This window comes from Alosa sapidissima, chromosome 16 (assembly GCF_018492685.1).
Source record: "Alosa sapidissima isolate fAloSap1 chromosome 16, fAloSap1.pri, whole genome shotgun sequence".
In the NCBI taxonomy this organism is placed as follows: domain Eukaryota; kingdom Metazoa; phylum Chordata; class Actinopteri; order Clupeiformes; family Clupeidae; genus Alosa; species Alosa sapidissima.
This window is the reverse complement of record NC_055972.1, coordinates 26,213,689-26,241,570: the sequence shown is the minus strand read 5'-3', so window position 1 is coordinate 26,241,570 and position 27,882 is coordinate 26,213,689. Positions and strand designations below refer to the sequence as shown.

Sequence of the window (27,882 nt, the reverse complement as noted above, 5' to 3'; positions counted from 1 at the left end):
TATATACGCGACAGTCAGATGTGAGTGCTTCCCTTGCCTTCAGTTGTTACGTACAGACAGGGGGTAAGCATATGGCCTGCCACAGCAACAAACCTGTTTTCTATTTCAAAGCTTTGCCGTTTCCTGAAATCAGCCAAGCACCCTTGAAAATGAACATATGAATGAAACGCAAAGCGCCTGATGGTTCACGTTTTAAATAGAGTAGGAGTAGCTCCACTGGAAACCCTCTGGGGAGAGAGAGCTCTCAACCCCCTCCCTCCCTCTCCCGCCTGTTCGCAAGGTCTGCACATTTAATTGGCCTTAAACACAGTGTAGCCTCGGCGTTTGCCTTGACATTATTACTCTGGTGATAAAAGGTCCAACATCTGCACGGTCCTCTAATCCCTGGTTGCCAGATGCAGAGAGAAGGAAAACCGCAGGATAATGATGACCTGTAGATATGGGGTGTGGAGACTTCAATCACACCGAATCATAGGAGAGAGAAACACACACACACACACACACACACACACACACACACACACACACACACACACACACACACACACACACACACACACACACACACACAGTGTACTCATAGCTATCTATGGGCTTAATTTACTGTTCAACCATTTCAACCATGATGAGACGCCTTGCCTGTAGGGTACCTGAAATAGTCACTTGGTGGCACACTTCCACAATGTGGCAATGTACTGATGTGCGGGCATAACGTGTTAAATGACACAGGCATGCACGCACGCACACACACACACACAACTTTCAGTAGCAAACTTTGCAGTTCTGTACTTATATGCGAGTCCTCAGGTCATTTCTAAAAAAGAAAATGGGTTGAACTATGATTTTTTTCCCTCCTGTGTGGTCGACTTTGTTTATGTGTGAACAAGAGGTCTAGAATTTTAGTCTCCGGGTTGTTTGGGAAAAGGGATTTTTAGCATGTTTCGGAAGATTGATATGAGCAAGGATTTTTGACATTTTGCTAGCCCAGGGCTTTAAGGCCTGCCTCTCTTCCACATCATCCAGTTCTCATATGTGTGGTCCCACCACATGAAATGGAAGCGCCATTTCAAGAGGACGTTCCCTTTAAATTAAGCAGGAGTCATAACTGGGTCATCCAGAATAATTTATAGTGATAAAATCCCCCCCCCCCCCCCCCCCCCCCCAAAAAAAAAGAGGCAGGAGGATGGGAAAAGTTCAGACGGCGCCGGTCCTTGAGTGGACGGGTTTTTGGGCATCCCACCTCAGGACGGGATGGTCTCGCAGCTCATTCTGTGGCATGAGGGCCTCGGGTCCTTCCCTGGTCTGACGAGGTGAAGGAAGATTGATGGATATCGCGTTCCCAGATGTCGTAAGCAAAGCTCCTCGGAGCTGCTCCCAGCTCTGTGCCAGCAGACGCCGTGCCTCGCCAGTGTTTATCATCGCTTCGTTTAATCAGTCATTTCTATCTTGTAGGTATAAATTAAATGGAAATGAAAATAACAATAGTGCAGGCGCACTCAGAATGGCTGTGATTTATAGACAGACTTAAGTGATCTGTAATGAGGATTAAATGGGTTCCACTTGCTTCGCTTTGGAGCTCTGTGTTCCTTTCCCACACTTCCATTTATTATAATGATGAATTTATTCACAGCCTTTACTGTTTTTGAAATGTCTGTTCGTATCGCAGCACCCCCCCCCCCCCCCCCCCCCCCCCCCCCCACCTCTCAAATTGGTCATGGTCTCTTAAGCATCTACTGGACCTCAGGTAACATTGGCATGTCAAAAAGTCCAGTTCAGATTTGTAAATTGAGGCTCTTAATAGCAGCCTTTGAACTCTTGGAACTTTGGTATAAAACAAATGTTTTGTTGTGCAATCTGGTTTTAATTTTTATGTAAGAATTTTTTAACGTCTTCCCAAAAAGAAAACTCCTGTCAGTGCCAAGTCATAAAAGAAATTCTGATTAGGCTAGTTTCTGTGTGTGCCTTTTTTATGGGTCGACACCTGTCTTTTGTATTGTACTTCCATCTGTAAATTCACCCTGCATTTAATGAAATCTAGGTTATATGTGTCTGAGTTTTACACTTTATAGGAATAAAACAATCTTTTTGGAAACCCTTGTCTTTTGAATGTTGAGTGAGGGCTACTTTTTGCCGCACACAAAATACTCTCAACATTTTCATCAGGTGGTTTTTAATTCAGTGGTCTCTCATCATAGGAAAAATGCACTAAACAAATCCACCACCAAGTCATAAAATGTAGACAACACTGTATTTTGAGGGAGTCGTTTTCTGCTTATACTTCACAATGTGGATAAATGATGGTCTTTATAAGTAAGGCTTACATATGTGTGTGTTCTCAGTGGGAAACTGTCAGGTCTCTGATGTCCCATGGTTAATGTGTCTGTGGATTGGATTTGCCCCTAAAGTCCACAAGCTTTGAGGGCCCCTTTGCTTTGCCAAGGTTCACTAGAGATGGGGCTGCACGTTAAAAACGGGAAACGGAGATCATGAATCATAACGTCCCCTGTTCGCTGTTAGACGGCAAAGGCACATTTTTCATGTTGCTAAGTATCGCTATTTGGATTCGCAAACAAGCGCCTTCCAAAGTACACTGCAATCAGCGAATGAAAACAAAACTTTTAAAACTAAAACATTTGCCATAAAAAATGAAGGACGTAGAGACCATAAATCAGGTTCTAATACGCTGGCACAGCCCTCTACGTGTGCTGTGTTATTTTTGAAAAATTTGACGCACCATACACTGGGAGGTCCCTGTTGCTTAGGTAGAAATGATGAAGTTCAGTATTTGCCCTAAATAAAAAGTAAAGTTCGAGCCTTCAAGGCAGGTTTTCAAATGGCAGCTGCTATCCTGCTAGTTCGAAACCATGCTCATGTTTATGAAGCCATATGAACTATTGTGCCATTTACTATGTGTTTGTGCTTTATGATCTGAAGTCATTGTTTTTGTAGGACAGTGACCTGGAGTCCTTGGGCAAGGTCAAAGCTATTATGGCGGATGGAGAGGAGAACGACTCTGCATGTCTCGACACCGTCGGCGTTATCGTCGTGGACCAGGAGGGCAATGTGGCGGCAGCAGTGTCCAGCGGTGGTCTAGCGATGAAGCACCCTGGACGAGTAGGACAGGTAAAGAGGGACCTACTTCTCCTACTATGCAAAATCATATTAAACCCAAAAGAAGAATGTTTAGAGCTGATTATGTGTGCTTAAAGTCATTTTTTGACTGTTGCCAAGGTCTTTCACTATTGTTTGTATAGTTAATTTTAGTTCCTGTATCTCAGAGTTTTTCATGCCATTTATTCATATGCTAAGCATCATGATCTTTCAACACACTGACAGACAAGCACAAACACATTGCAAATAATATAAAAAACACACAAATGATTAGGGGCAAAGCTGTGCAGATGAAGTACTGACTCACTACTACACAGTCCAACCTCAACATAATTCAAACTCTGTGTGAAGAAAAGTGTGGGAGAAAAACAAAAGGCAGGCCATGTCAATATGAAAATGTATTATGGCACTTACTTCAAGATGTTTTTGGAGGGCTTTCTCCCCCTAGGAGTGGATGAAAGAAACACAGTGGTCAAGTAGTCCAGATTGCTTAAGTCTTGCATTGTAAAGGGAAACCACACAAAGCACTGACTTCTAAAGCAATTGAAGTTTATTTTTATGTGTTTCTCAGGTTCTCAGTAGCAAGATAAATAAATAGTAGGGCTGTCAATCGATTAAAAAAATTAATCTAATTAATTACATACTCTGTGATTAATTAATCTAAATTAATCGCATATATAATTTTTGCTGTGAAGGTATTTTAAATATTTAAATTCAAATGAATCATTGAATAATCAGCATTAGTGACATTAAAGTTCAAAAATGCTTTTATTATTATTTTCACTGTTCAAATAATGACCATAATAATCTATGATATGACCTAATATGCTGAGGAAATAAATTCAAAAGTGCTTCGGGAAGTTTTTTTTTCACATACAAGGCATTTCAGGCCACAGATATAACCTAGGGGACACAATGAAAATAAATGAACACTCCCCTCAATGTCAACACTTATTTCTTTGCATTGATGTGCGACTATAGAGTTGATGAACTCCGGTGATATGCAAATTCCTTGCTGCAGACGTTGCAAAGGACTTTATTTTCAACACTTTATTTTTATCAACACCATCAGGCCGTTTGTTAAAAGTAAATGTTCCAATCAATGATCCAGGCAGCACGTTTTCTTCTCTCTCCTTCATTTTACAGTCTAATTTTTACTGACTAGAACGGCTCGGGTCAAAAGTCATACTGACTTTATAATCGATTTATCTGCACAAATCTTTTTTAATCAGTTATTTTTTCTCAAATTAATTAATCAAAATTAATCAGTTATTTTGACAGCCCTAATAAATAGCTTTAAAATGATTTTATTGGCTGACCTACAGTCAGTACAGCATGTCTCCTGGAGTGGCAGCCTGTCTGTGTGTCCCATGTCCCTTTTCTGTGCCAAATGTGACCATGTGTGTCCCTTCTTTCTGCTCTCCCCACCTCTCTGTGCCTCTAACCCCATCTTCCCCAACCCCCCCATCTAACCCTATCCCCCCCATCTTCCCCAACCCCCCCATCTAACCCTATCCCCCCCATCTCCCCCAACCCCCCCATCTCCCCCCATCTAACCCCATCTCCCCCATCCCCCCCATCTAACCCCACCTCCCCCCATCTCCCCCAACCCCCCCATCTCCCCCAACCCCCCCATCTATCCCCACCTCCCCCCATCTCTCCCCATTTATCCCCATCTTCTCCTACCAGGCAGCTCTCTTTGGCTGTGGATGCTGGGCTCAGAATTCTTGCAATGCAAATCCTTACTCAACAGCTGTGAGTACCTCAGGTATCCAAACGCTCAAACGCCTCTACTCAGTACAACACACTCAGAAATGACAACCATCACTGACATGTTTAATCTCAAATCTTTTCTGTTGGTGGTGAATTAGGAAGTGCAATGTGTTGCACGAAACTAAAACGTGTGTACAGTTAATACTATAAAAACTTAAACTGAAGTTAACTGAAGATGGTTCACTCTAGACCAAAGTGTTCTTCTTTTGTGCATTTCCTCTTTTCTTTGTTTTCATTCATTGAGCTTTGATGCAGTGCATTAAAAGTCTTCATGGAGAGCCTCCGGGACATTACTTTAGGTTTCTTACCCAATTGGTGTGCAGATTATCCTCTCAGGCTCTGACTTCTACTCAGACACACAGACACAGCCAGTTAAGCAGAGATAAGGGGCAGGAACAGACCGTCTGACAACCCTCTGAAAGAAGTCCATGGTTCACTGTGAACTGTGAAGCTCACAAAGACAGCTACCAACCCACCTACCACCTACTTATCTCTACACATGGGGAAAGTTTTCTTAGAGTGGGCTTGTTTGCTGACCCTTGTCACCCTGCCTCTGCACACAATGCACCCAGTGTGTCTGCACCTTTCCCCTGTTTGGTCCAAGTGTTGGACAGAGGGCGAAGGCCTCCGACCCCTCAGGCTAGAGGCTGACGTTACTCTCTGGGCTGTTATTCTCGCCTGTGACTTCACTTATTGTCTTCAAGTCGTGTTTTTAAAATCCCTATTTCATTCTTTTCCCTTTCTTTTCCCTTGGCAGAGGAGTTTTTGTTATGTTAGTGTTGAATTGCTCTTTCATGTCTTCCTCATAAACGCAGAGAGTGGGGTTAAATGGAGCAGGCGGAGGAGAGGGTCCGGGTTGGGGGCGAGATGGGGGGCGAGATGGGGGGGGGGGGGGGGGGGGGATGGGGGGGCTGAATGAACAAGCCGACCCCAAAAAAGCTACACACACACACACACACACACACCTCTACAAAGTCAAGAAGTCAGAGGTTCAGCCTGCAAAAGGTCACTGTCTGCTGTGAATGAGTAATGCTGAGAGACAGAATAAGAAGTAAGGGCCAAAATCAATTAGTGGAATAGAAGAACAACACTTTTCAGTGTCCTCCTCCTTAAACCGAGCTGAAAGGCCCTTCATGGTGATTGTGATTTAATGGTGTTTTGCTAAGCGAGCGTGTGCGTAGATGAAAGGCGCGAACATGCCGGCAGAGTTATCAAGAAGACAGTGTCTGCTCAGATTTAATAACTTCATTAAGGCTATGGTTTGTGAGATTTACTCTCTGAAATATTTCTAAATCTCAATTTGAACCAGCACCCCAGCAAGACCTTTTAAGGGAGATCCTTTACAATACCAGCAGTTCAGAGAGATAGATCCTTCTGAAGCGTTGCTCTGGGAAGCCCACCTTTAAACCCACCATAAGCTCTGAAAGGCTCTGAAAATTGAACCTCCAAAGTGTCTGCCGGAGAAAGCAGGTGTGCTAAACTAACCAACCAAGAGAATGGAAAGGGAAGGATGGAGAAATTAAAAAAGAAAAAAATGGATTAACATGCCTTTCCTTTCATATTTTTCTGCCTACATAATCTTATATGCCCTTATCCCCATGTTTTCTAACATTTTTTTTAATTTATGTTTTTTTCTGCGTTATACTAATTTTATGATTATTGTAAGACCCACATTAGAATATGATTGGAACTTTTTAAGCACTTAAGAGCATTTCTCAGTTGAAGCAAACATAGAAATGTGCTGAAAATAAAGCCATATGTTAACATTGCTTAATGTGAGGTTGTTTGGGTTTCATCCCAAACAGTTTTAAAGCCCAAAAATCACATGTTAAAGTATCTCTAGGCCATGTTGGTCTACAGTCTACTGTATAAAACAATCCTAGATCCTCACTGTTATGACTTAGAGCAGCACAAAAGACATGAAACGGATCGGTGAAGGAAGTGAACTCTAGAATCTACTGAATGGAAATAGTTTGGTGTCATTCCACAGGATGTCAGAGTAGAATATCGCTGAAGTTTCTCTAACGTCCAGAGCCAGATGCTTAGTAAGTACATATTTCCAAAGCTAAACAAGATTTTCTGCTCTGCCTCCCATTTGTGCTGTGAGGGACCTGAGGCGATGGGCTTTACGTTTTCAGCTAATGCATTCTGTCACATGAATAAAAAAAAAAAAAGCCCTTTCCTTTCAGCCCTGTTTGTGCTCAGGCCAACAAAGCCATGGCACATCTTATTTGATGTTTTCATGCAATGTATATGAGTGCGTACACTGCCAAAAAAATGCTAGCCAGTCACAAAAAAAGATAGGGAGACAGAGATCCATTATTCTTCTTTTGGGGACAGGTCGCAACTTAAATGTATGGTTTTGAATGCAGCTATATTTCTCTCGTCTTCACATTTTCGACAGCCAGACGAAGCCGCCTGTGGGGACATTAACTCTTTTCATGGGATGCGTCTGACTTTTTAAAGCGGAGAAAGCCCAGTGGGAGAGGACGCACCGCAGTTGTGGCCCTACTCTTATATATTTTAGGCCACAAAAGAAAATCGACGTAATCGCTGTCTGGTAGCTTTGCAAGGAGTTATTTCTGCTTAATTTCTCTGCTATGCTACTTTTTAGGGGCATATCTGGAGCACACGAGGACCAAGGCAAAGGAACTGCCACAGCAAGCGCATGCCGCACACGGCAGAACGTGCGCACAAAAATATGCCTTTGACTTTATAGTTCAAATTCTCAGGGCAGAGAAGGGACTTTAACAGCTAGACACCCTGTAAAACTGCCATTGGGAGTGAGCGGTGCAGTGCGCCTGAGCGCAGATTCAGCTGACTTTGCTAACAGTGTATCCACCCCCACCCCATGTGAATGTATTTCCCTTTACAGTAATCACTTACACGTCTCACTAAAAAACCAAATGTGACACACAAGAACAACTCCGGTAGACGAGAATACAGCACTGTTGAACCCTCACACCCCCTCCCCTACCCCCACCCGCACTCCAACCCGCACTCCTACCCCGCTCCAAAATTTCCTGACACCTGTAGTCTTTGGCCTGTAGTAGAGGGGTGTAAAGGCACCTTTGGCCTGTGTGAAGGAAGGGAGGAGGGATTTGAGGACTTCCTCTCTAGCCTGGAGCGAGCGGTCACAGTTTGGTTAAATGTTGCAGGGAGCCGAGGCTTTCATGGCAGGACTGGGGCTTTGCGTCGTCTTGTGGGGATGGCACGCTTTAGAAAGAGGCTCAAGCGGAAAAAAGGAAGTCCTGTGTTGTTGTTCTCCGTTATTTACTGTGCGCTTCATTTTGTTCCTTGTTCTTGTGAATCCTCGACACATGGAAAGCAAACCCCACTCCCCCCCCCCCCACCCCCCCACCCCCTTTCAACATGGCGTTTTTCTTTCATGTTCCCCGAAATTGAAAACGCGTGCCTTGCGCGGACGGAGCGAGCGAGTGTGGATGTGCGAGCTCCGTTGTGGCACCTGCTTTTCATTTCCCAGACTTAAAAGGCATTCCCATCAAAAGGCCAGAGAAACAATCAGCTTGGGCTCTGACACGCGGAGCTCGCCTCCTCAGCCTGCGTCCCTCCATACCCCCCCCCCCCCTCTCTCTTTCTGTTTTCCCTCTCTCTCTGCTTTCTGCCTCTCTGTCTGTCTCTCGCTCCCGCTCTTTGATTCTCTCTCTTTCTCTCTCTCCACCTCTGCCTCTGTCTGTCTGTCTGTCTTTCTCTGTTTTCCCTCTCTCTCTCTGCTTTTTGCCTCTGTCTTTCTCTCTCTCTCCCCCTCCCTCTCTCTGATTCTCTCTGTTTCTTTCTCTCTCTCTGCCTCTGTCTGTCTCTCGCTCCCCTCTTTGATTCTCTCTTTCTCTCTCTCTCTCTCTCCACCTCTCTGCCTCTGTCTGTCTCTCTCTCTCTCCCTCCCTCGCTCGGCTGCCCCCTCTCATGTGGGTCTCTCTTCATATGCGGGTGTCTTTGTTGACCTTTTCATCCTGTCCTTGTCTTGCTGCGGTTGCTGTGATTCAGCCTCGCCAGTCAGTGGTGTTGCCTCGTAACGGCGCTCGCTTGGCTGTGCCACACTGTGGAAAGTTTGTTTTTCTTTTTTATTTCGTCCCCCCTCTTGCCACCCGCCACCCACGCCATAACCCCCTGCAAACAGGCTCTTTTTTTTCAGCACTGCGGTCTGGTTGAAGCCCCAGTTTAAGTCATAGCAACGCAGCGTTGATGCCCGTTTCCTCCGGGGCACTAGAAGGCTTACGTTAAGAGTCAGAGAATGAAGGGGAAAGATGGCCAACCGTCCAGTCGTCCCGTCAGACCTGTTTCAACTTTTTTTAAAAACTTTTTTCCTTTTTCTTTTCATCTCGTTAAAATGAGAATTTGAAAATTGCTGCAGACATCCAGTTGTCATGGTGATGAACCTGCACACAGCTCTGTTGTAGTTACCTGATATTTTACAAGGCCCTCAGTCGTGTTTACAGAAACAACAAGGCTATTTTCTTTAAGGCTTTATGGCTCTTGTCTTGAGCCTTCGCCAAGCCTCTTTTGTTTTCACTTCAGGGGCTGTTTTTATATTTTGTAACCCTGTCAGTTTAGTTTAAAGAAGTGAAAGTGAAATGCTGCTCAAAGCAATGAAAGCCGCCCATGATTTCACTTCTTTTGCTGTTTTTTTATTTATTTTTTACTTGATAAGGGTTCATGTTTCAGTTTCTATATATGCAGTCCAACTGCTCTCTACTTCTCTGGTCTAAATGTTCATCCCTTTTGATATGCTGTCAGAACCTCATCATAAACATTAAGCTGAATTGGTTCCTTCTCTTTGTCAGAATATTACTCTGTGGTGTGAGAACTCTGAACTTTTTGACTTACCAGATGGTTCCAATCAACCACAGATGAAACATTTTGTTTTCACTTGCAGCAGCAGTTTGATATTTGAACTTGAGCCACCTTCATTTGAATTATACAAGTGTTTAAAGTAGACCTTTTAAAGTAGGTATGGAATTTTGGAAGCACTATGAGGGTGTAATACACACTGCCTGCTGTTTAGATAGATTGATAGATAGTCTTTATTGTCCACAGGGGAAATTTGGCATCACAGTTATTTTGAATGTGATGTAGGTGATAGGTGTGAGTTGGTGACATACAATATTGATGGAGCAGGGGGAACATTAGAGGAGAATGGGTTTGGATATGCTCTGGTCCAGCAGTAGCAGGTGAGGGGGGTGGCGGGTGAGGCAACAGAAGGGGCTTTGAGTATGCAGATGGAAGAGAGGCCCTGTTGGCAGCATTTGTGGTCAGTGGTGTGTTGATCAAAACTCAGTTCATTATTATATTTACTTATGCTTAGTCATTTTATGAATCTCTTGTTATTTATTTCAATCTTGAACTTTCTCAGTATAGTAGGGGGACAGGTGGGAAATCAACCTAGCCAAAGAAAACAGATACAGTACCTACACATGACAGGCCCATGACTGAAGCAAGCGTTGTGGGCGGTCTAATGCTCGTGTTAGGGGCTAGACAGATGGGCAGAGGTATTTACATCTGCCGGTCCTGCAAAGTGGGCCTAGCATATCCTTGGAGACCCAACCTGCTCTCTATTATGGGGCTCAGACTAAGTGGACTTTCGCAAGGTCTCACTCATTTCCATGCAGTCTGAGAAATTAAAAACGAGTGGGGAGGAGGAGGGGGGGGTGATCAGATTTCCCTCCAGCGTTGGGCATTTGGAATTGTTCAGGACGTATTAGGGCCGCTGATCAGCGCTCTGAAGCCCTGAGCAGAAATTCCTCAAATATGCCCCCTTATGGGTCCATATGTTCACGCTTAGCTTGTTTGCTTTAGCGATGGCAAAACTGTATTTAGTGTGTGTGTTTTTTTTGTTGTTTTTTTTTGGTACTGCTTTACAAGACCAAGAGCTGATGTCAGCTTGTGTTATGTGATGACTGGGTGGTGTTATAGTGTCTAATATAGGGCATGCTTGTGTTACATACAGCTTTTGATACACACACACACACACACACACACACACACACACACACACACACACACACACATACACATACACATACACATACACACATACACACACACACACACTTTTGAACACGTGTCTGTTTGGGGGAGCCTACAGTGACTACCCACACTCCTTGAGCACACGCCTGTAATAGGCAGTATGCTTTTTGACATGCAGCTCTCGTGTAGGCTGGGCAGAACACAGTACTCTGTACTCTTGTTAAGGAGCCTCTTTGTAAGATATTTTTTTTTAGAGGTTAGGGACAGGTTTGATCATTTATGGCCATGTGTTATTGGATAACGGTATATATTATACTTACAGTGTCTAACAGTGCAATTACCAAAACTGCTATAAATACTATTTTTTGTGAGATTTATATATGTAAAGAATAAGTTCTAAATTAATAACTTAAACTAAATGTGTGTGTGTGTCCTGTGTGGGGCAGGCTGTGGGGAGCACCTGATGCGCACCATGCTGGCCAGGGAGTGCTCGTCGGCCCTGCAGTCGGAGGACGCTCACCAGGCCCTGCTGGAGGCTATGCAGAACAAGTTCATCAGTGAGTACTACTGACCACTACTATACACAGCACTACTACACACCACTACACACACACCACTACACACACACCACCACACACACCACTACACACTTAGTCATACTCACCAGGCCCTGCTGGAGGCTATACAAAACTAGTTCATCCGTGAGTACTACTGACCACTGCACCTCCTACACAATCAAACTCATGAACTCATCAAACTAATGACTTATCAACTCATTAACTAATCAAACTTATCAACTCATCAAACTCATCACTTATCAACTCATTAACTCATTAAACTCATCTTACTTATCAACTCATCAAACTCATCACTTATCAACTCATTAACTCATCAAACTCATCTTACTTATCAACTCATCAACTCTTTACTCATCAACTCATCAAACTCATCACTCATCAATTTAGACACAGCATGTGGACTGCTGCCATTAACCACACACAAGGCTTAAAGCTTTCTTGCCCTGTGTCTGTGTATTCAAATGCAGCCCAGGCCATGTAAGATTTGGACATAGATCATTATTTATAACGGCTTCAGCAATGTGTGATAACTTCAGCCATTTTCATCACAACGAACTCTGTGTTCATGTTTACTGGCATTACATTCATGCAATGTCACAGGATCTGAGCTGCTTTTACTACGCGCAATAGGCCATCTGCGCTTCCTATTGCTTATACTTTATAACTTCCTAATGTCTGGAGCATCATGGTATACTTGCTGTGTGTGTCATCTTATGTGCAGTGATCTGTATGAGTCTGTGTGACTGATCGTGTGTGTGTGTGTGTGTGTGTGTGTGAGAGAGAGAGAGAGAGAGTGAGTGAGTGCAGACAGACACGCATGTGTGTGCATGTGTGTTTTGGCTTCTGTATTGGTAGCAGAATTGTCTTTGTTGCTGTTGTCGTGTCATCACTAATCAGCCCCTGTGCGCTGCTTTCTGTCCTAAGTGTCGTCACTCTCTAACTGTGTGCTGTGAATGTCCCCAGATCAGATTTAGAGTCTCTGAACTCCATCACCAGCAGTTCAGCTCTCTGTGCAGCTTCCACAGAAACACCAGTGTGTGTGTGTCTGGTGTGTGTGTGTGTGTGTGTGTCTGGTGTGTGTCTGGTGTGTGTGTGTGTGTCTGTCTGTCTGTGTGTGTGTGTGTCTGTCTGTGTGTGTCTGTTTTGTGTTGTGCGTGTGTGTGTGTGTGTGTGTGTGTGTGTGTTTCGGGATTTCCTGTGTGTTGCTCATGGCTGTGTGTTCCTCTGGCCCCACCATCTGCTGTGTAGAACAATGAAAAGCACATGTCCAGCATGCCCAGGTGGCGAGTCACTCAGTGGTTTGCATAGCGATAGTTGGTCACTCTGTTGATGTGTTCAGATGCTAGTGAGAGTGCTAGTGTTGGGCACGAGCTAAAAAAACCCCTTGTGCATAATTTTCCATCCTGACTCACCATACACACACACACACACACACACACACACATAAAATACACACACATACAGTAAATACAAATACTCATACACAGAAACACACAAACCTCCTCACATCACCCTCTGCTCATCCGTGACTCACACACCATTGTCTTCAAATGGACTTTACACACACACACACACACACACACACACACTTAGATATACACATGCCACACCACTGCCCTGGCATTTGTTTATTGTGCCAGTGAGGCGCTAAGGGATGGTGATGCATAGGGATAAGTGGTGATCCGAAACCATAGCAAAACAACCAAACAAAGAGAGAGTGCAATTAACAGCTCACTCCGCTGGGAATAATGCACAGAAGAAAAGCAACACAGAACGCTTTGATTTATGGATCAATTACGCTGACTTGAAGGGGCTCCGCAAATATTCGCTGGACTCATATTTTATAGACACAGTTATTTTCAAGCGGCAGTAAATATTCTGTTGACATTTCATTTGAAGATGTTATTTACTTTTCTGTCTCTCCCTCGCTTTTTTTGCCACCCCTCTATCATTTTCAGAAGTGGTCGGTGTAAATTTTCTTTCTTTTCGCGACGGAAGACTGGCAAGTTTCAGCTCGGTTCTGAGGTCCATGAAAGCGAGTGACCACTGGGTGTGCATATTGAGTAAGGAAGGAAGGAGAGAGAAAGAGAGAGAGAGAGAGAAAAACTTAGATCCTCCGGCACAGTGTGGGAATGTGTGGCGGTTTTGGCCTCCCTTCTCAGCCCTGCGTCCACACGGACATCTGTGACCCTCGGGGGCAAGCAAACGAAGAAGCGTGCTTGCTTTCTTTTCGTCGTAATTTCAGGCCTAATTGCAGCATTGTTGTGTTGTGGCAGGGCTTAACACGAACCAAAGCCCCGGGAAAACCTCATGCCCCCCCACCCCCCCCAACGCGCCGCGGCTAGCAGCGAGTATGATTACGATGTGCCACGCTGACGAACCGGTCCGCGTGGTCCGTTGGCCATACATGACCTCTGTGTGAAACACTAGATTTTTTTTCTTTTTTTGTTGCTGTTAATTTTTTTATTTTTTTTTTAAATCCGGCCGTCATCTCGGCTTTCCGAGCCTCTCCTTTCATCTGCGTCTGTGTCGTGAGTGGAGGGTAAACAGGCCGACAGGGGAAAGGTACCTGGAGCTCTGGCAGTCAGAGGCAGGGGGATAAGATGTGCAATCTGTTATGGAATATTAGACAGAGGGGTGATTTAAGGCCCTGTTAAAGGGCCTAGTGTGAATTCCAGCCTTTTGTGTGAAGGCCGGCCAGGCTTGAACTCGGGCCTGTTTTAATTGAGCGTTTTGAAGTGGGCCCGGGAAAGGGGATCGCTGTGTTTTGTGTGCCCCCCCCGAAACCCAGAACGTGCTTGCACACTGTGCATGTCCAGCCTGCCAGCACAGGACTGCACAATCCATTTAATTTTCAAACAGGTTGGCTATGGAGAGGCACACCACCATACTGACTTATGTGGGCTGTGGACAAATGAGCCTACTTTCCCATACACATACTCCTGGTCACAGGTTTGCCCGCTGGGGTGTGTGTGTGTGTGTTGGGGCAGGGTTCTAGATCATTAATCCTCGTACTCATTCTCTGCGATCAGCTATGAAGCACTGATGGGGCTAGTCAGAGCGGATTCAGAACCCTTTCATCTCACCTGCTGAGGTCAGGTTTTATGTCCTCCTACGTGAAGCGCGCAGCGATCCTGCCATCAAGTCACCATGTGGTTGAGGACTGTGGATGTAGCACGTAGTGGACCTTGTTATTTAACCCGATTGCGCTCAAAAACCAGACTTTCAGAATCACTGTGAATTTTCTGGTCTGGTTAATAAAACAAAGCGCTTGGAAAGAATAATTGTTTGCAGTTGTTTAGCTTGGCCTGGAAAGGTAAGGGGAAAATGTATGTTTCCCTTGTAGAACATTAAATAGCCAATAAATTACTCACAGCACGGCTGGGTAGAGAAAGACAAGGCCTCTGAAGCATCTTTTCTGCCTTCCCCCAGGGCTAGTTGACCTCCTGCAGCTGTGTGAACTGCTAAGGACTTCAAGATAGGGATTACAATGCACTGGTCAGTTAGTGTTGAAACTTGAAAATGTATTTAATTTTGTCTTTGTGTGTGTGTTTCTCTGTCTTTTGTCTCTCTCTCTATGTGTGTGTGTGTGTGTGTGTGTGTCACAGGTTCACCCTTCCTGGCCAGTGAGGACTGTGTGTTGGGTGGCGTCATCGTGCTGCGATGCTGCCGGTGTGCCGAGACTTCGTCGGACATCCAAGCTCTGCTGGGTGAGAGAAATGCATCAGAACTGCAACAGCCTCTCTCATTCACCTCCCCATGTCTGTCTCTACGTACACACACACACACACACACACACACACACACTGCTCTCAGTTTCCACATGCAGGTAGTGTTTCCCTGCTACGCATCACCCGGGTCTCCTATCTGGTCCTTGAGTTGAGCTTGAGCTCTCTTTGAACTTGGTCAGCTTCAGTAAGTCACATGTGGAAGTCCCGACCACAGGTCATCACTGTGTTTTCTGATGGCCAGGCATCAGTTCAAAATGTTAAGATTTTATTGAATGTTTGTGAGGACAAACACCACAATCATCCACTGCCTCGCATGCAAGCTCAGACCAAATACCGGCAGACATACTGGTGGTTACTCACCAATTCATTACGAGCATGACATTAGATAAGCATGTCTTGATGCTTGGCCAGTGGTCTCGGAGGTTAGCACAGCATACTTGAGAGAAGAGGAGCAGAACCTCACTGGAACTTGCGCTCTCTCTCTCTCTCTCTCTTTATATCTCTCTCTCTGTCTTTGTCTCTCTCTCACTCTGGTTTCTGTGATCCAGCAGACCTGACCCTAACTGCTTCTTTTTTGTGGATTTTAAATGTCCCCCGCCTTCCTCCTCCTCTTCCTCCTCATCCTCTTCCTCCTCCTCCTCCTGGTCTTGTGATGGATGCTTTGGCTAGTTTTCCCCTTGCACGCTTGTACTTATGCACCACAGAAGTCGAAACACAAACCTAAACCCAGCTGAAATGATTTTGACTTTTTTCTGTTTCATACAGCCAAAGTCCTGAGGTCATAGCCATTGTAAAACACACACACATATACACATACACACACTATTGGGGGATACTCTTGTTTGAGAACGACCCAGTAGCAGGATAACACTACCTGTGGAAACTGATAGCTGTGTGTGTGCTCTGCCTCTCCACTCTGCTCCTCTGCCTTCCTGACTGACAGACCTCGACAGCATTATCTGCTAACGTCATAAAGCACAACGTGTTTCCCTAAATCCGCACCATCATGTGCACGCAAATCACCACCACCACCAATAATCACCACTCTCGACCACAGAGGAGATCAGGCCATATCTGTAAACATCTCTAAGTGGTGTTGGTACCTCCAGCGTAAACATGGCACGCGTTTCCCCCTCTCTGTGATGAATGACGACCCTAAACGGACGTTAAAGTGCAGCGTTGGAGCTGACAATGGGCTCTTTGTTTGGATTGGGCAACACCTATCTCCCCCATGAATGGAAACACTTGGAACACTTGGACACCTGAATGCTTTGTTGGTTAATTTGAGGCGAGTCTGGATCGCTCTCTTGTTTACACACATTGACTTACTCCCCCCCCCCCCCCCCCCCCCTAGAAAAGTTCTGCCATATGAACGCGACCTCTTTGTTTAAAGAGTAATGATTCACAATGTCTGATGTGAGGCAGAATAGGAGTGGACAAGCTTTGTAGTCTGTCTTTGGTTCTTCCTCTCAGTTTCTTTCATTCCTCCTCTTTCTCACGCTCCCTCTTTCACTCTGTGTGTGTGTGTGTGTGTGTGTGTGTGTAACCGTGTAACCCATGCCATGTGTTTGTGTTTGCCTCTACAGTGGAGTTCTTGTGGAGTCATACTACAGAGAGCATGTGTGTCGGCTACATGTCGGCACAGGATACCAAAGCCAAGGTGAGCTCTTCGCCACTTTTCCAACTCTGTGTGCGTGTGTGCCTTTGTGTGTGTGTTTATATGAATATTGTCTGTTTGTATGCATACTGTTTGTGAGTGTGTGTGTGTGTGTGTAGTTTGTATGCATACTGTCTGTGTGTGTGTGTGCATACTGTTTGTGTGTGTGTGTGTGTGTGTGTGTGTGTGTATAGTTTGTATACATACTGTCTGTCTGTGTGTGTGTGTGTGTGTGTGTGTGTGTATAGTTTGTATGCATACTGTTTGTGAGTGTGTGTGTGTAGTTTGTATGCATACTGTGTGTGTGTGTGTGTGTTAGGGCTGGGACAACGCGTCGACGCAAAATATGAGTGTCGATTCGTCAAGCATAACGTGTGCTGCTAAATATTTTTAATTTTACACCTTCAGTGTTTTCCATACGTTGACTAATCTGTGGCTGGGCACCACGAAATCAAAACCGGCCACCACAAATTGATGTTCTATGTTGTAGGCCTACTATTTAAATTAAAGATAAGTTGTTGCCACACAGAAACACTGCATAGAACACAGTGGACTAAATTGCTATTAAATCCGCTTAGCATTGTGACCATGCTGCGCAAATTTGCAGCATTAAAACTGCTGAATTAAAGTTAAAGTAAACTCTGCTAAGGTCTTATCACAACATAGTACATTGAGGAGACTAAACTAAGTTAAGTTACAGTATGCAATCAAGCAGTATCTCAAAGCTATCGTTAGAATACTGTTTGGGTGTCAAGTTTAGCATGCTTAGGCTACTTGCAGCTTCTTATTCGTTACTCATGCAGGGCTCATTTTATTGACTCTGAATGTTTGCAAAATCCCGATGTAAATGGAAAAGTGTTTTCCAAGACTCAAAACAACAACAACAACACATTACATTTATATAGCGCTTTTCTCGATACTCAAAGCGCATCACATGGATGGGGGGACCTCACTAGTAACCACCACCAATGTGTAGCACCCACCTGGGTGATGCACGGCAGCCATTATGCGCCAGAACGCTCACCACACACCAGCTTGAGGTGGAGAGTGAGGGAGTGAATGAGCCAATTACAGTGGAGGATGATTAGGGGGGCAGATTGAATGAGCCAGGTTGGGAAATTAGCCAGGACACCGGGAAGCAAAAGTGCTTGTCCAAAGGAGAAGTACGAACCGTTATTTGAACTAACTACGTTATGAATTGCATCCACACATCAGCAGCCTTTTAACTGTGTTAATGTAAATTGCAAGGATTCCCACACGAACGTCTTAAAATGACAGGCACTCAATTAGACATACACTACTGAACTTTATTGAATGCTACCTCTGACTAAGAATGCATTACTTTGCACTTGTATAGTCTTTTATTTTGGAATCTTAAGAGCAATAAACATATATTGCAATGTTAAAGAATTCATGTTTTTTTTTTCATTCAGATGTGTAAATAAACATGTATAAGTTGCTATTAGTGAATTAATGGGGGGATAATCGAATCGAAATCGAATCGGACTGAAAAAATGAATCGTTAGATTAATCGATGCATCGAAAAAATAATCGCTAGATTAATCGTTTAAAAATAATCGTTTATCCCAGCCCTAGTGTGTGTGTGTGTGTGTGCATACTGTTTGTCTGTCTGTGTTTGTGTGTGTGTGTATAGTTTGTATACATACTGTTTGTGTGTGTGTGTGTGTGTATAGTTTGTATACATACTGTTTGTGTGTATACTTTGTATACATACTGTTTGTGTGTGTGTGTGTGTGTGTGTGCTTGTGTGTGTGTGTGTATGTATAGTTTGTATACATACTGTTTGTGTGTATACTTTGTATACATACTGTTTGTGTGTGTGTGTGCTTGTGTGTGCTTGTGTGTGTGTGTGTGTATAGTTTGTATACAGTACATACTGTTTGTGTGTGTGTGTGTGCTTGTTTGTGTGTGTGTGTGTATAGTTTGTATACATACTGTGTGTGTGTGTGTGTGTGTGTGTAGTTTGTATGCATACTGTTTGTGTGTGTGTGTGTGTGTGTAGTTTGTATGCATACTGTTTGTGTGTGTGTGTAGTTTGTATGCATACTGTTTGTGTGTGTGTGTGTTCGTGGCCAAGGTGCACCCTCATCTTCACGCCGCTGTCAGTGATTGCTTGCACTCTCTAATCAGCCGCCCCCCGGGACGTTCCCTCTTGGCGTCCCCCCTCTTCACCTCTGCTCCTCACCCCGGCAGGGTGCTGAGTGACTTATAGCCGCGCCGAAAATAGCATCAAATACTCCCAAATGTGCCGTTATTTTTCTGCGGCAAGCAAAGTGACAAGAGAAACAAATCACACGCCACGGACTGGTAATGCGATGCCCAAATTAGCCGTGTGAGGAAAAACAATGGCCTGACCCTTCGCACTCCTGAGGAGGGGAGAAAAAAAAGCAACATCAAACGCGTAGCGTGGAAGGAAATGAAAAGCATAGCGAGAGAAAATAAGAGGCTCTGACAGTGTGGCAGGACTTTGAACTCCTTCAAACCCGAATTAAGGGAGATTAGATTTTGCTAACATCTCATGGACTTGACTCCTTTCTTTACACACACAATCATTCAGTTTTTCCCTTTCTGTTTGTCTCTATCGCATGTGTTTATATCCCTGTTCTATCTCCCAGCCAGCTATGTTGTAATAGCTGGCGTTGTGATACTGTCTACACCATTGTTGACAACTTTAGAGTCAATGTGTTCGAGAGGAGAGCAGTGTGTCTGTACAACAGCCTTGGTAGTAGTCTTCTCAGGCAGATTCATGTTATTTCTTTTTCAACTAGGGGTTAAGCTGTTTTTTTTTTTAGGGAGAAATGATCTAAAGACCCGAGGTGCTGAAACATTGTCTGAGCGCAAATAGAAAACAGTCTGTCCAAAAGAAGAGAGAGAACGAAGTGTGCGGACGTGTTTTCAGTAGTTTGGTGGATGTGTAATCCTAACTCTGTCACTGTCCACAACCCGCTCCTATCCCTAGGCTGTGGACAGTGAGTTACAGAGAGTTAGGATTACACATTCACCACCACCACCACTCACAGTTCTGGTTGGATGTGGCCTGCATTCCCATCCCTCCATAACTCCATCCCCACCCACACACAACAAACCCCTGAGATAGAGAGAAAGTGAGAGAGAGTGTGTGTGAGAGAGCGAGTGTGTGTGAGAGAGAGTGTGTGTGTGTGTGTGTGAGAGAGTGTGTGTGTGTGTGTGAGAGAGAGTGTGTGTGTGTGTGAGAGAGAGAGAGTGTGTGTGTGTGAGAGAGTGTGTGTGTGAGCGAGAGTGTGTGTGTGTGTGAGAGAGAGTGTGTGTGTGTGTGTGTGAGAGAGAGTGTGTGTGTGAGAGAGAGAGAGAGAGGGGTAGAGTGTTCATCCAGCTCTCTCTCATTCCTCTGACATTCCTCCCATTCCAGGCTGGCCGGCTGGTGTGGGCTGGTGTTCCTCAGCCCAGTTCCTCTCCCCTCTGGAACAGCACAGGAGGCACCTCCGCCAGGCGCCCATACATTCCTCAACGTTCACAAATAATCAACATCATTATCAGCATACCACACAGTAGTACGCATGGCTCTGTCCAAACCTAAAGACCACTCTGATGTCACATGCGACGCCATGCTAATTACGATTCAGTTCTAATTTTGTCGTGTGGCTCAGTAAAATCAAATATACAAATTTTCCCACTGATGTGCGTGGCAAGTGTCGGCACACTCATGTTGGTGGCTAAGTGGTAAACCTCCTAATATAAGTGCTCCAGGAGTTCATTCTGCCTGCAAAACAAAGCAGTAGGGCTCTTCTATTAGGAGTATTACCACTTACTCTGAGTTATCTTAGTCAGACCTCAGTCATTAATCCATGATGTTGGAATTACCCACAGGCCTCATTGACATTGAGTGCCTCTCTATTTATTTGAGTTTTGGAGATCACATTAGCGGAAAATAAATGATGTACATCGTAATGGGATGTTCTTTCCAGAGCTGCTGATTGGGTGGCCTCTTAAAGTTGGCAAATTCAGACACGTTTTTAGTCAGCTTGTAATTTAAATCGACACCTTTTTCCATTAGATCTTATTCTGTCGGTTTGGCCAAGTCTCGCTCCTTCGTTCCTGCCCTTCCAAAGTGGCAGCCAGATGTGTTTAGTTTCTCTGTATTGGACCTAATTGTTTGATTATTTGCCCAGCACACACACACACACACACACACACTCACACCATCACAGCATCTCGTTGACTGGATCAGAGAGAGTCAGTTTGAAAGGTTGTTCCTTTCCTGAAGCTGAGCTGCTGTTAAACACAATTAGTAACACAGCGGTGCTTGTGGCTATTGTATAGGTGCGAACACCGCTGCTCTAACGGGGTGATGAAGGCAAACTCAATGGTCATTTATTGGTTCAGGACAAATTGTGGCCAGATCAAGGGCTCCCACCCCTGCCTGTGTATCTCCTCTCGGGGGTTAAAAGCATCTGCTCCTCCTCGGCTCAGTAAGGAAGTGCTTGGGTCCAGTCGAGCTGGAGTGAAGTGAGCCAATGGTTGATTTACATTGAGCGTTGACCTCAACCTGATCTTTTGCGATCTGCTTGCGTAATAAGCTTCTCTGGTTTGACAAACCTGCTGGTGTGAGGTGGAAAAGATACAAATATTGCAATCTTTCCACTTCCCCTGTAGTTCTTCATCTCACCCCCCCCCCTCTCACTTTCTAGTAAATCTCTCTGCTGTAATAACCCAAGGCCGCCCACATTCTGTAGCCCTTGGTGTGATCTCCCTCTCTCTCTCTCTCTCTCTCTCTCTCTCTCTCTCTCTCTCTCTCTCTCTCTCTCTCTCTCTCTCTCCCTCTCCCCCTCTCCCCAACCCAGTCCGACCCACACGTTCTGTCGGCCTTGGTGTGATGTGTGTGACTGCGATGACAAAGAGACAACTCTGGGCGTGAGAAGCACAGCATTGTGAGAGCATGGGCCTGTGTGGGCCCGGATCCGCCCGTGCGTACGCCCTGCGATGGCGGAGAGCCGTCACTTCTCGGCTCTTTAACACACTCCACTGACGCAGAAGTGTCGTCTCCTTGGGGGAGGCAACGGGTGGAACAAGGACATCGTAAAAAAAAAAATATTTTTGGTGAGGCTTGAAAGCAAACAATTTGCTTTGCTGATTTTTTTTTTTCCCCTCTCTCTCTCTTTTTGTTTGGCTATTTTTACTGGCTATTGAAAGTGTTGGGCAGAAACACAGAAGTGAATTATGACTTGTCTCTTTATTGACGCGTGGTCTCCGGGACTCTTTGTTGTTGGGCCGTCGGACATTTGGATTAGCTCAGAGATGTTACAGAGGTGGTGCTTGGCTTGCCATACGCAGTCTCGCCAGTCGGAGATGTGTCTCCTGTCATTTAGTTTGTTTCCACATCAAAAGTGTCCAGTGAAAACGAGGCTGGGTGTTTGCGGGCTCTGGAAGAACAACAGAGCCGGTAGTTCAACCAGCAGTCAGAACCATGTTTACTGACCGATGTATCAGATGCGCTCTCAAGAGAAACATCTGGGGAAATGGTTTCAGAGCGCAGCGTTGGATGCATTGTTCTGGTACACTTGCACATTGTCTTCAGAGGGACTTTGATTATAGCAACGCAGTTTTTGTCTTTTTGCCTTTGCACGTTTGTGCACAAACTTTCACCCAAGTGTCACCTTTCTTCCTCCCGGTTGGAAAGTGATCCGAGCAGGCGGGTTCAGATGGGTGTCGGGAGAGGAGCGGAGGACCAGGAGGGGAGGAAGGGGGAGGGGGGGGGGGGGGGGGGAAGAGTTTTGTAACGCTACACCAATCTGCGGTTAAATCATCTCTCTTCCCCAGTTGTTTTGCTAACCCTGCCGTGTGTGTTTGAGTGATTCACCTCATCAAACAGGCCCAGCGTTTAACACGTCATCTCCTTCCACTGCTGATTTCTCCAGCAGATTTGCATGGGAGCCCGCTGGCGTTCTCAGGGCCTGGGCTAAATGGGCCCAGCTAAAGCCCCTGCGTACTTACTCTAGGACTGAGGAGGGAGCCTGGGGGTCGGATTGTGGAGGGGGGGGGGGGGGGGGGGGGGGGGGGGGGGTAATTTCCCCATTGAGTGTTGCCATGTGTTTCCAGGGTCCTCTAGGCTGGCCAGAGTTTACATGGCAGTGACAGCTGCCCCCTTTGCAAGCCCAGAGCCGGAGTTTAAGACCTGAGATTACCCATATTACTGCCATCTACTGTAGTTGCTCCCTCTCTTCTTCTCTCTCTCTGTCTCAGCCTCTTGTTCTCTCGTTGATGGTGCTCTCCCCCCCAGCACATGGGAGTCTGTGTGAATGAGGATGGATGGGGCGGAGAGCTCCATGTCTGTTTACAGGGGGTAGAGGCCGGGTGCCTTTGATCCCAGCGAGGAAGCCTCTGTCCCAGCCTGGCAGCCCCCTGGGTTTGCCTCCTCTCCTCTCCTCTCCTCTCCTCTCCTCCTCAATCCTCTTTGCTCATCTCCTTTCCTCTCTGCTCCTCTTTGCTCACCTCCTCTTATCCTCTCCTCTCTGTTCCTCTTTTCTTCTCTCCTCACTGCTCCTCTTTTCTTTGCTCATCTCCTCTCCTCTCCTCTCTTCTCCTCTCCCATCTGCTCCTCTACTTCACCCCTGGTTTACCCATGACCAGCTCCTCACACTAAACGCTTCCATTGTTCTGTTTGTTTCCTTCAACCTCTCTCTCTCTCCATCTCTCTCTCTTTGTCTTTCTCTCTCCCTATATCACCCTCTCTCTGTCTTTCTCTCAGACTCACATCTCTAGGTTGCCCCCTGGAGCAGTCGCCGGACAGTCTTTGGCCATCGAGGGTGGAGTGTGTCGCCTCGGCAGCACAAGTGACTAACACACACACACACACAGACTAGGCCCAGAGGGAGCTGCTCAAGAGAGTCAGATATAAGTCCATAAAAACAACCAAGACCACCCACACATTTCTCTCTCTCACTCACACACACGTGCACATATGCACAGACACACACACACTCACACACACACAAAACACAGACCCAAAACAATAGTGCTTCCTTAGCGATATGCTACTGGGCTTGTCCCTTAACTTGCCCGGGCCAGTAGTACTAATAAGCTGTGGCTGCCGAGCACTCTGTCTGACGGACAGGCAGGCAGACAGACGGGTGTGGACAGATATGAGCCGTGGCGCACACACACACACACACACACACACACACACACACACACACACTGGCATTTCTCTGGCGCGACCGCCAGCTTCCAGCCTCCAGCTGTCCTGAATGGCTCTCGTCTCCACAGCCTGATGTCTTACCTGCCCTCAGCGTGTCACGGCTTCCATTTCAAATCTTCCAGTTGCAACATGCACCATTCTTGTCGTTGTATATATAAGCTGGGGTGGATGGAAACAGGGTGAACATCGACTTTTATCTCATTTCTTGATTGTTTTTCTGTTTTGTTTTTGTTGTTTTTGTTTGTGTGTTTGTTTGTTTGTTTTACTACTATTTCTTGATATTTTACTTTTTTGACAGTTTTGAGAGAGTGCAAAGCAAAGTTGTCCAGAATATGCGCAATATGTGCCACATTTTAAGGAATCGGAAATGTCACATGAACAGTGTGAGAAATTTATTTTTTGTTTTGAGTGTTTTTATGACATAAGATGCACCGAAAGGACATTTTGATGAAGACTTTCACCAGTAAGTTGAGATTTAGTTAAGACATTCATGGCATTAGCAAGACATAAGAAATATATTTCATTATAGACATACCTGAACACACCTCTTCAGGCACACTGACACGGATTTGCACTCCTAGTTGTTGCTCCCCTCAGTCACGTTTGAAATGCTAGTGACCGAGTTAGCCACATGAGGAATAAACGTAGGGAAAAAACAGTAGATGCATTGGAAAGAATATGCACTTTTTGACCTATCTAAAGCTATTAGAGAGCACTGCTCTGGTTCTCATGCACGACTCCTATTAATAAGTACTGTAAGGTGTGCAAGGGTATGGAGAGTATCGCGTGGTGGTACTGTAAACAACTTAGGCGGCGACCTTTCCAAATATATAGACTATTTGATCAAGACTGTTAGTTGCTCATTATATATATATTTGTACTTGCTTCCACAGAGGTGTGTATTTTGTAGTGAAGATAGGAAATGGAAAAAAGCTACAGTGTATTTATTAGTGCCGCTTATTCGGTTTAATCAGGGAAGGTGATTTGTGAATAGGGGCAAGGCTCAAATAGGGGCAAGGCTCGATCATTGCTGTCCTTCCTCCCAGGGTAGTTCACTTTGACACAGTTGAGGAAGGACTGCTATAGTTCCTGTGTGTTGCATCCCTCTTCAGACTCTCCAGCCGTACAAGGTGTTGAATGGATAACTGATGGCAATTTAATGCTCCGAATTGTATGCCGCTCCATGTGACATTACTTGAAAATTGCTTTTGGTATGAAATGTCTCCAAGACATTCCTATCAACATTTTGTGCTAACCTCTTAACTGCAATGCTCAATAAATATCAAATATGTGCTTGCGTGTTTTTGTTTTTTTTCGAGCTTCATCTTTCCCCGTCCACAGCACCCGCAATCAAGTCCAATTTTTCTCACTGTCGTGAGGACATGCTAAATGGAAACACAACCATTTACAGGCATTTGCAAAACAGGCCAGGCATTTCAACAGAAAACTCTAGAATGCAACCCTCAAATTTTGCTTTCAGTACAGGACGAAAACTAAGCTATAATATAATAATAATAACAAAGTGTGCGCGACTTTTTCTCAGCCTGTGTCTATTTTTTGCCAGCTTGTCGGCCTTGTGAGTGAGGCTGGTTTCTGACATCAAAATGACTATTTGTAGCAAGCCGTTTGTTTTCGAGGGCCCCGCACTGACAGGCAGGTTTGTCTGTCCACTCTCTCCCGGCTCTCCGCTCCTCTCGCCATGTCCCGCCGCCTCGTTCAGCGCAGCATATCATATAATCTTAACTGTGGGCTGCCAAAGATTTATAGTCTGGAGATAAATTACACACTGGACAATAACCCAGGGTGAAAATAGCCCCTCTGCAGAAGAGCTGAGGCGACCAAGTTTACAAACGGCTTAGTCTGATGTCAAATCGCACGTAATTAACTGCCTTATAATGTGAGTCTGAGGGGCCTTTGCCCCAAGTGAGAACCTTGAAGCCTAGCTAAAAATGTCCAGTGTTCTTTCACTCTCTCTCTCTCCCTCCCTCTTTCTCTTTGTTATGGTTCCTGGAGTGTCTTTTGATTTACATTTTGCCTCAGCTGTAAAAGTAGCTTCTCATCCAACATGCCCTATTCCTTTTGAATTGTCTTTCACAGCCAATTCACATTACACACTCATCTTTAAAAAAGTGAATGTTTGTTTTATTTTCATGTGGTTTCACATCTAGTCTCACTACTCTTATACAAGCTCTCCTGAAACTCTTAAGAGTCGGTGAGCAACAATCCACACTTATTTTGTTTAGTTGTAAGTTACTTTCGATAAAACGGACGTAAATGTCTCCAGATTGAAGGCCTTTTAAGTCATTCAACATCAATATCAGGCCCTGCTGTATTCACTCAGCAGAAGCAACTGTGTTATGGCCTCACCCCTGGTGCACTCTGGGTAATAGCCGAGCTAACGTTTTCCTGGAGAACTCATGCCAAATCGGTGTCTGGTTAATGAAATAGCCCACGTCAGAAGCAATCAGCGGTCCAGACCGGCTGCCATCAGTTTAACAATCGTGTCAGTCTCGCCAGTTGGAGCCGAGTTTGCCCAGCTGCCTGCGCTGGACTCTGTCCACTGGAGTGATGAGGAACGTGCCGTAAACCCGTCTGGGGCGATATGAACGCGTTTTATCTCCTCCGTGAGGCCACAGAGCTGCTGTATGCTCCTCCTGTGGCACAGCTGTGAGGACGTAGGTGCCCACTGCAGCGAGAGCCTGGGTTCCATTCCAAAGGGATCACACACAGTCGACCAGTGAAGTAATGGCACAGTATTTGTACTTTGAATCCATTTGTGCTAAATGAATACCTTTAAACAACGCTGCTGTGGACACTGGAGGGCATCGGATTGAGATGAGAGCCCAGTACTGTGTCCAGTCAGTGTGTGTACTGTGTGTCCAGTCAGTGTGAGGTAGAGGTACATGACAAGTGCTCTGACAAGCATGTGAGAGGGCTGAGGTAATGTGTGGGTGGAATGTTCATTTTAGAAATTCTTTGTTTGCCATCTATTGATTAAACCTGTGATTTAGCTAACCTGTGATTCCACAACCACCCCCACCTGTTTTTTTCTACAGTCCCAGTTGTATCTCTTCCAACATTAATGGTTCTCATAATTTTCCTTTATCCTATAGTTTTTTCATGGATGAATGATCAACGCCTGATGGGCCAGTGAAGCTGGCCAGTGGATCATTAACTTAGTCCACTGAAAATCTCTCTCCCTTTCTCTTTCTCTGTCTTTCTCCTTTTCTCTCCCTCTGTTTTTCTCTCTTCCTTCCTCTCTCTCTCTCTCTCGCTCTGCTCTCCTCTCTGCACCACATGGTTACTTTTGGGCAATTAGTTTTGTTAGTGCAGAGCGTTTGGCTTTCATCAAGGCTGCCCACTCCCGCGCCCCTGGGAAACCTGCTTCCCCATCCTGCACAGTAGTCTGCCCCCACGGACCACTATTCATCAGAGCGCGCCTCTACCACCGCTCTTCCCGGGGGCCCCCTCGGCTTTGAAAGGGAATACTGGGTCTTTTAACAAACACAGGGAAGAGGTCTGCGTCGCTGCCCTACCTCTACCCCGTGTTACCCGTCACCACTCTATACCCCCCCACCCCCTTCCCCAATACCACCGCTGCCGACACCCAAGGTGTATCCAATGCCTCTCACTCAGCAAGAGCTGAAATGCAAAACAGACGGCCGGGCAAATAAAGATCAAAGTGAGCCGCCCAGGCCGAGCCAGCCCACTGTCCTCGCATAGCGGGTGCTCCTGTCACAGCGAATCACACACACACACACACACACACACACTCTTTTAACGACATGGCCAATGATACCACCTCCTGCTCACCACCGTCCTCTCACATCGACACATCGGTTCCCCAATGAG

General features: G+C 45.5%; 1 protein-coding gene across 2 annotated transcripts in view; it reads left to right on the top strand.

Moving 5' to 3' along the window:
• Positions 1-25,323, top strand: part of tasp1 (taspase, threonine aspartase, 1) — a 33,514-nt gene extending 8,191 nt beyond the window's left edge. For both annotated transcript variants that reach the window (XM_042065858.1, XM_042065859.1), the window contains exons 9-14: positions 2,950-3,123; positions 4,801-4,879; positions 11,316-11,426; positions 15,056-15,157; positions 16,765-16,838; positions 23,581-25,323. In XM_042065858.1, the coding sequence (XP_041921792.1) occupies positions 2,950-3,123; positions 4,801-4,879; positions 11,316-11,426; positions 15,056-15,157; positions 16,765-16,838; positions 23,581-23,673 (633 nt within the window). In that variant the 3' untranslated portion in view covers positions 23,674-25,323. The remainder of the gene's footprint in view (positions 1-2,949; positions 3,124-4,800; positions 4,880-11,315; positions 11,427-15,055; positions 15,158-16,764; positions 16,839-23,580) is intronic.
• Positions 25,324-27,882: the final 2,559 nt, after the last annotated feature.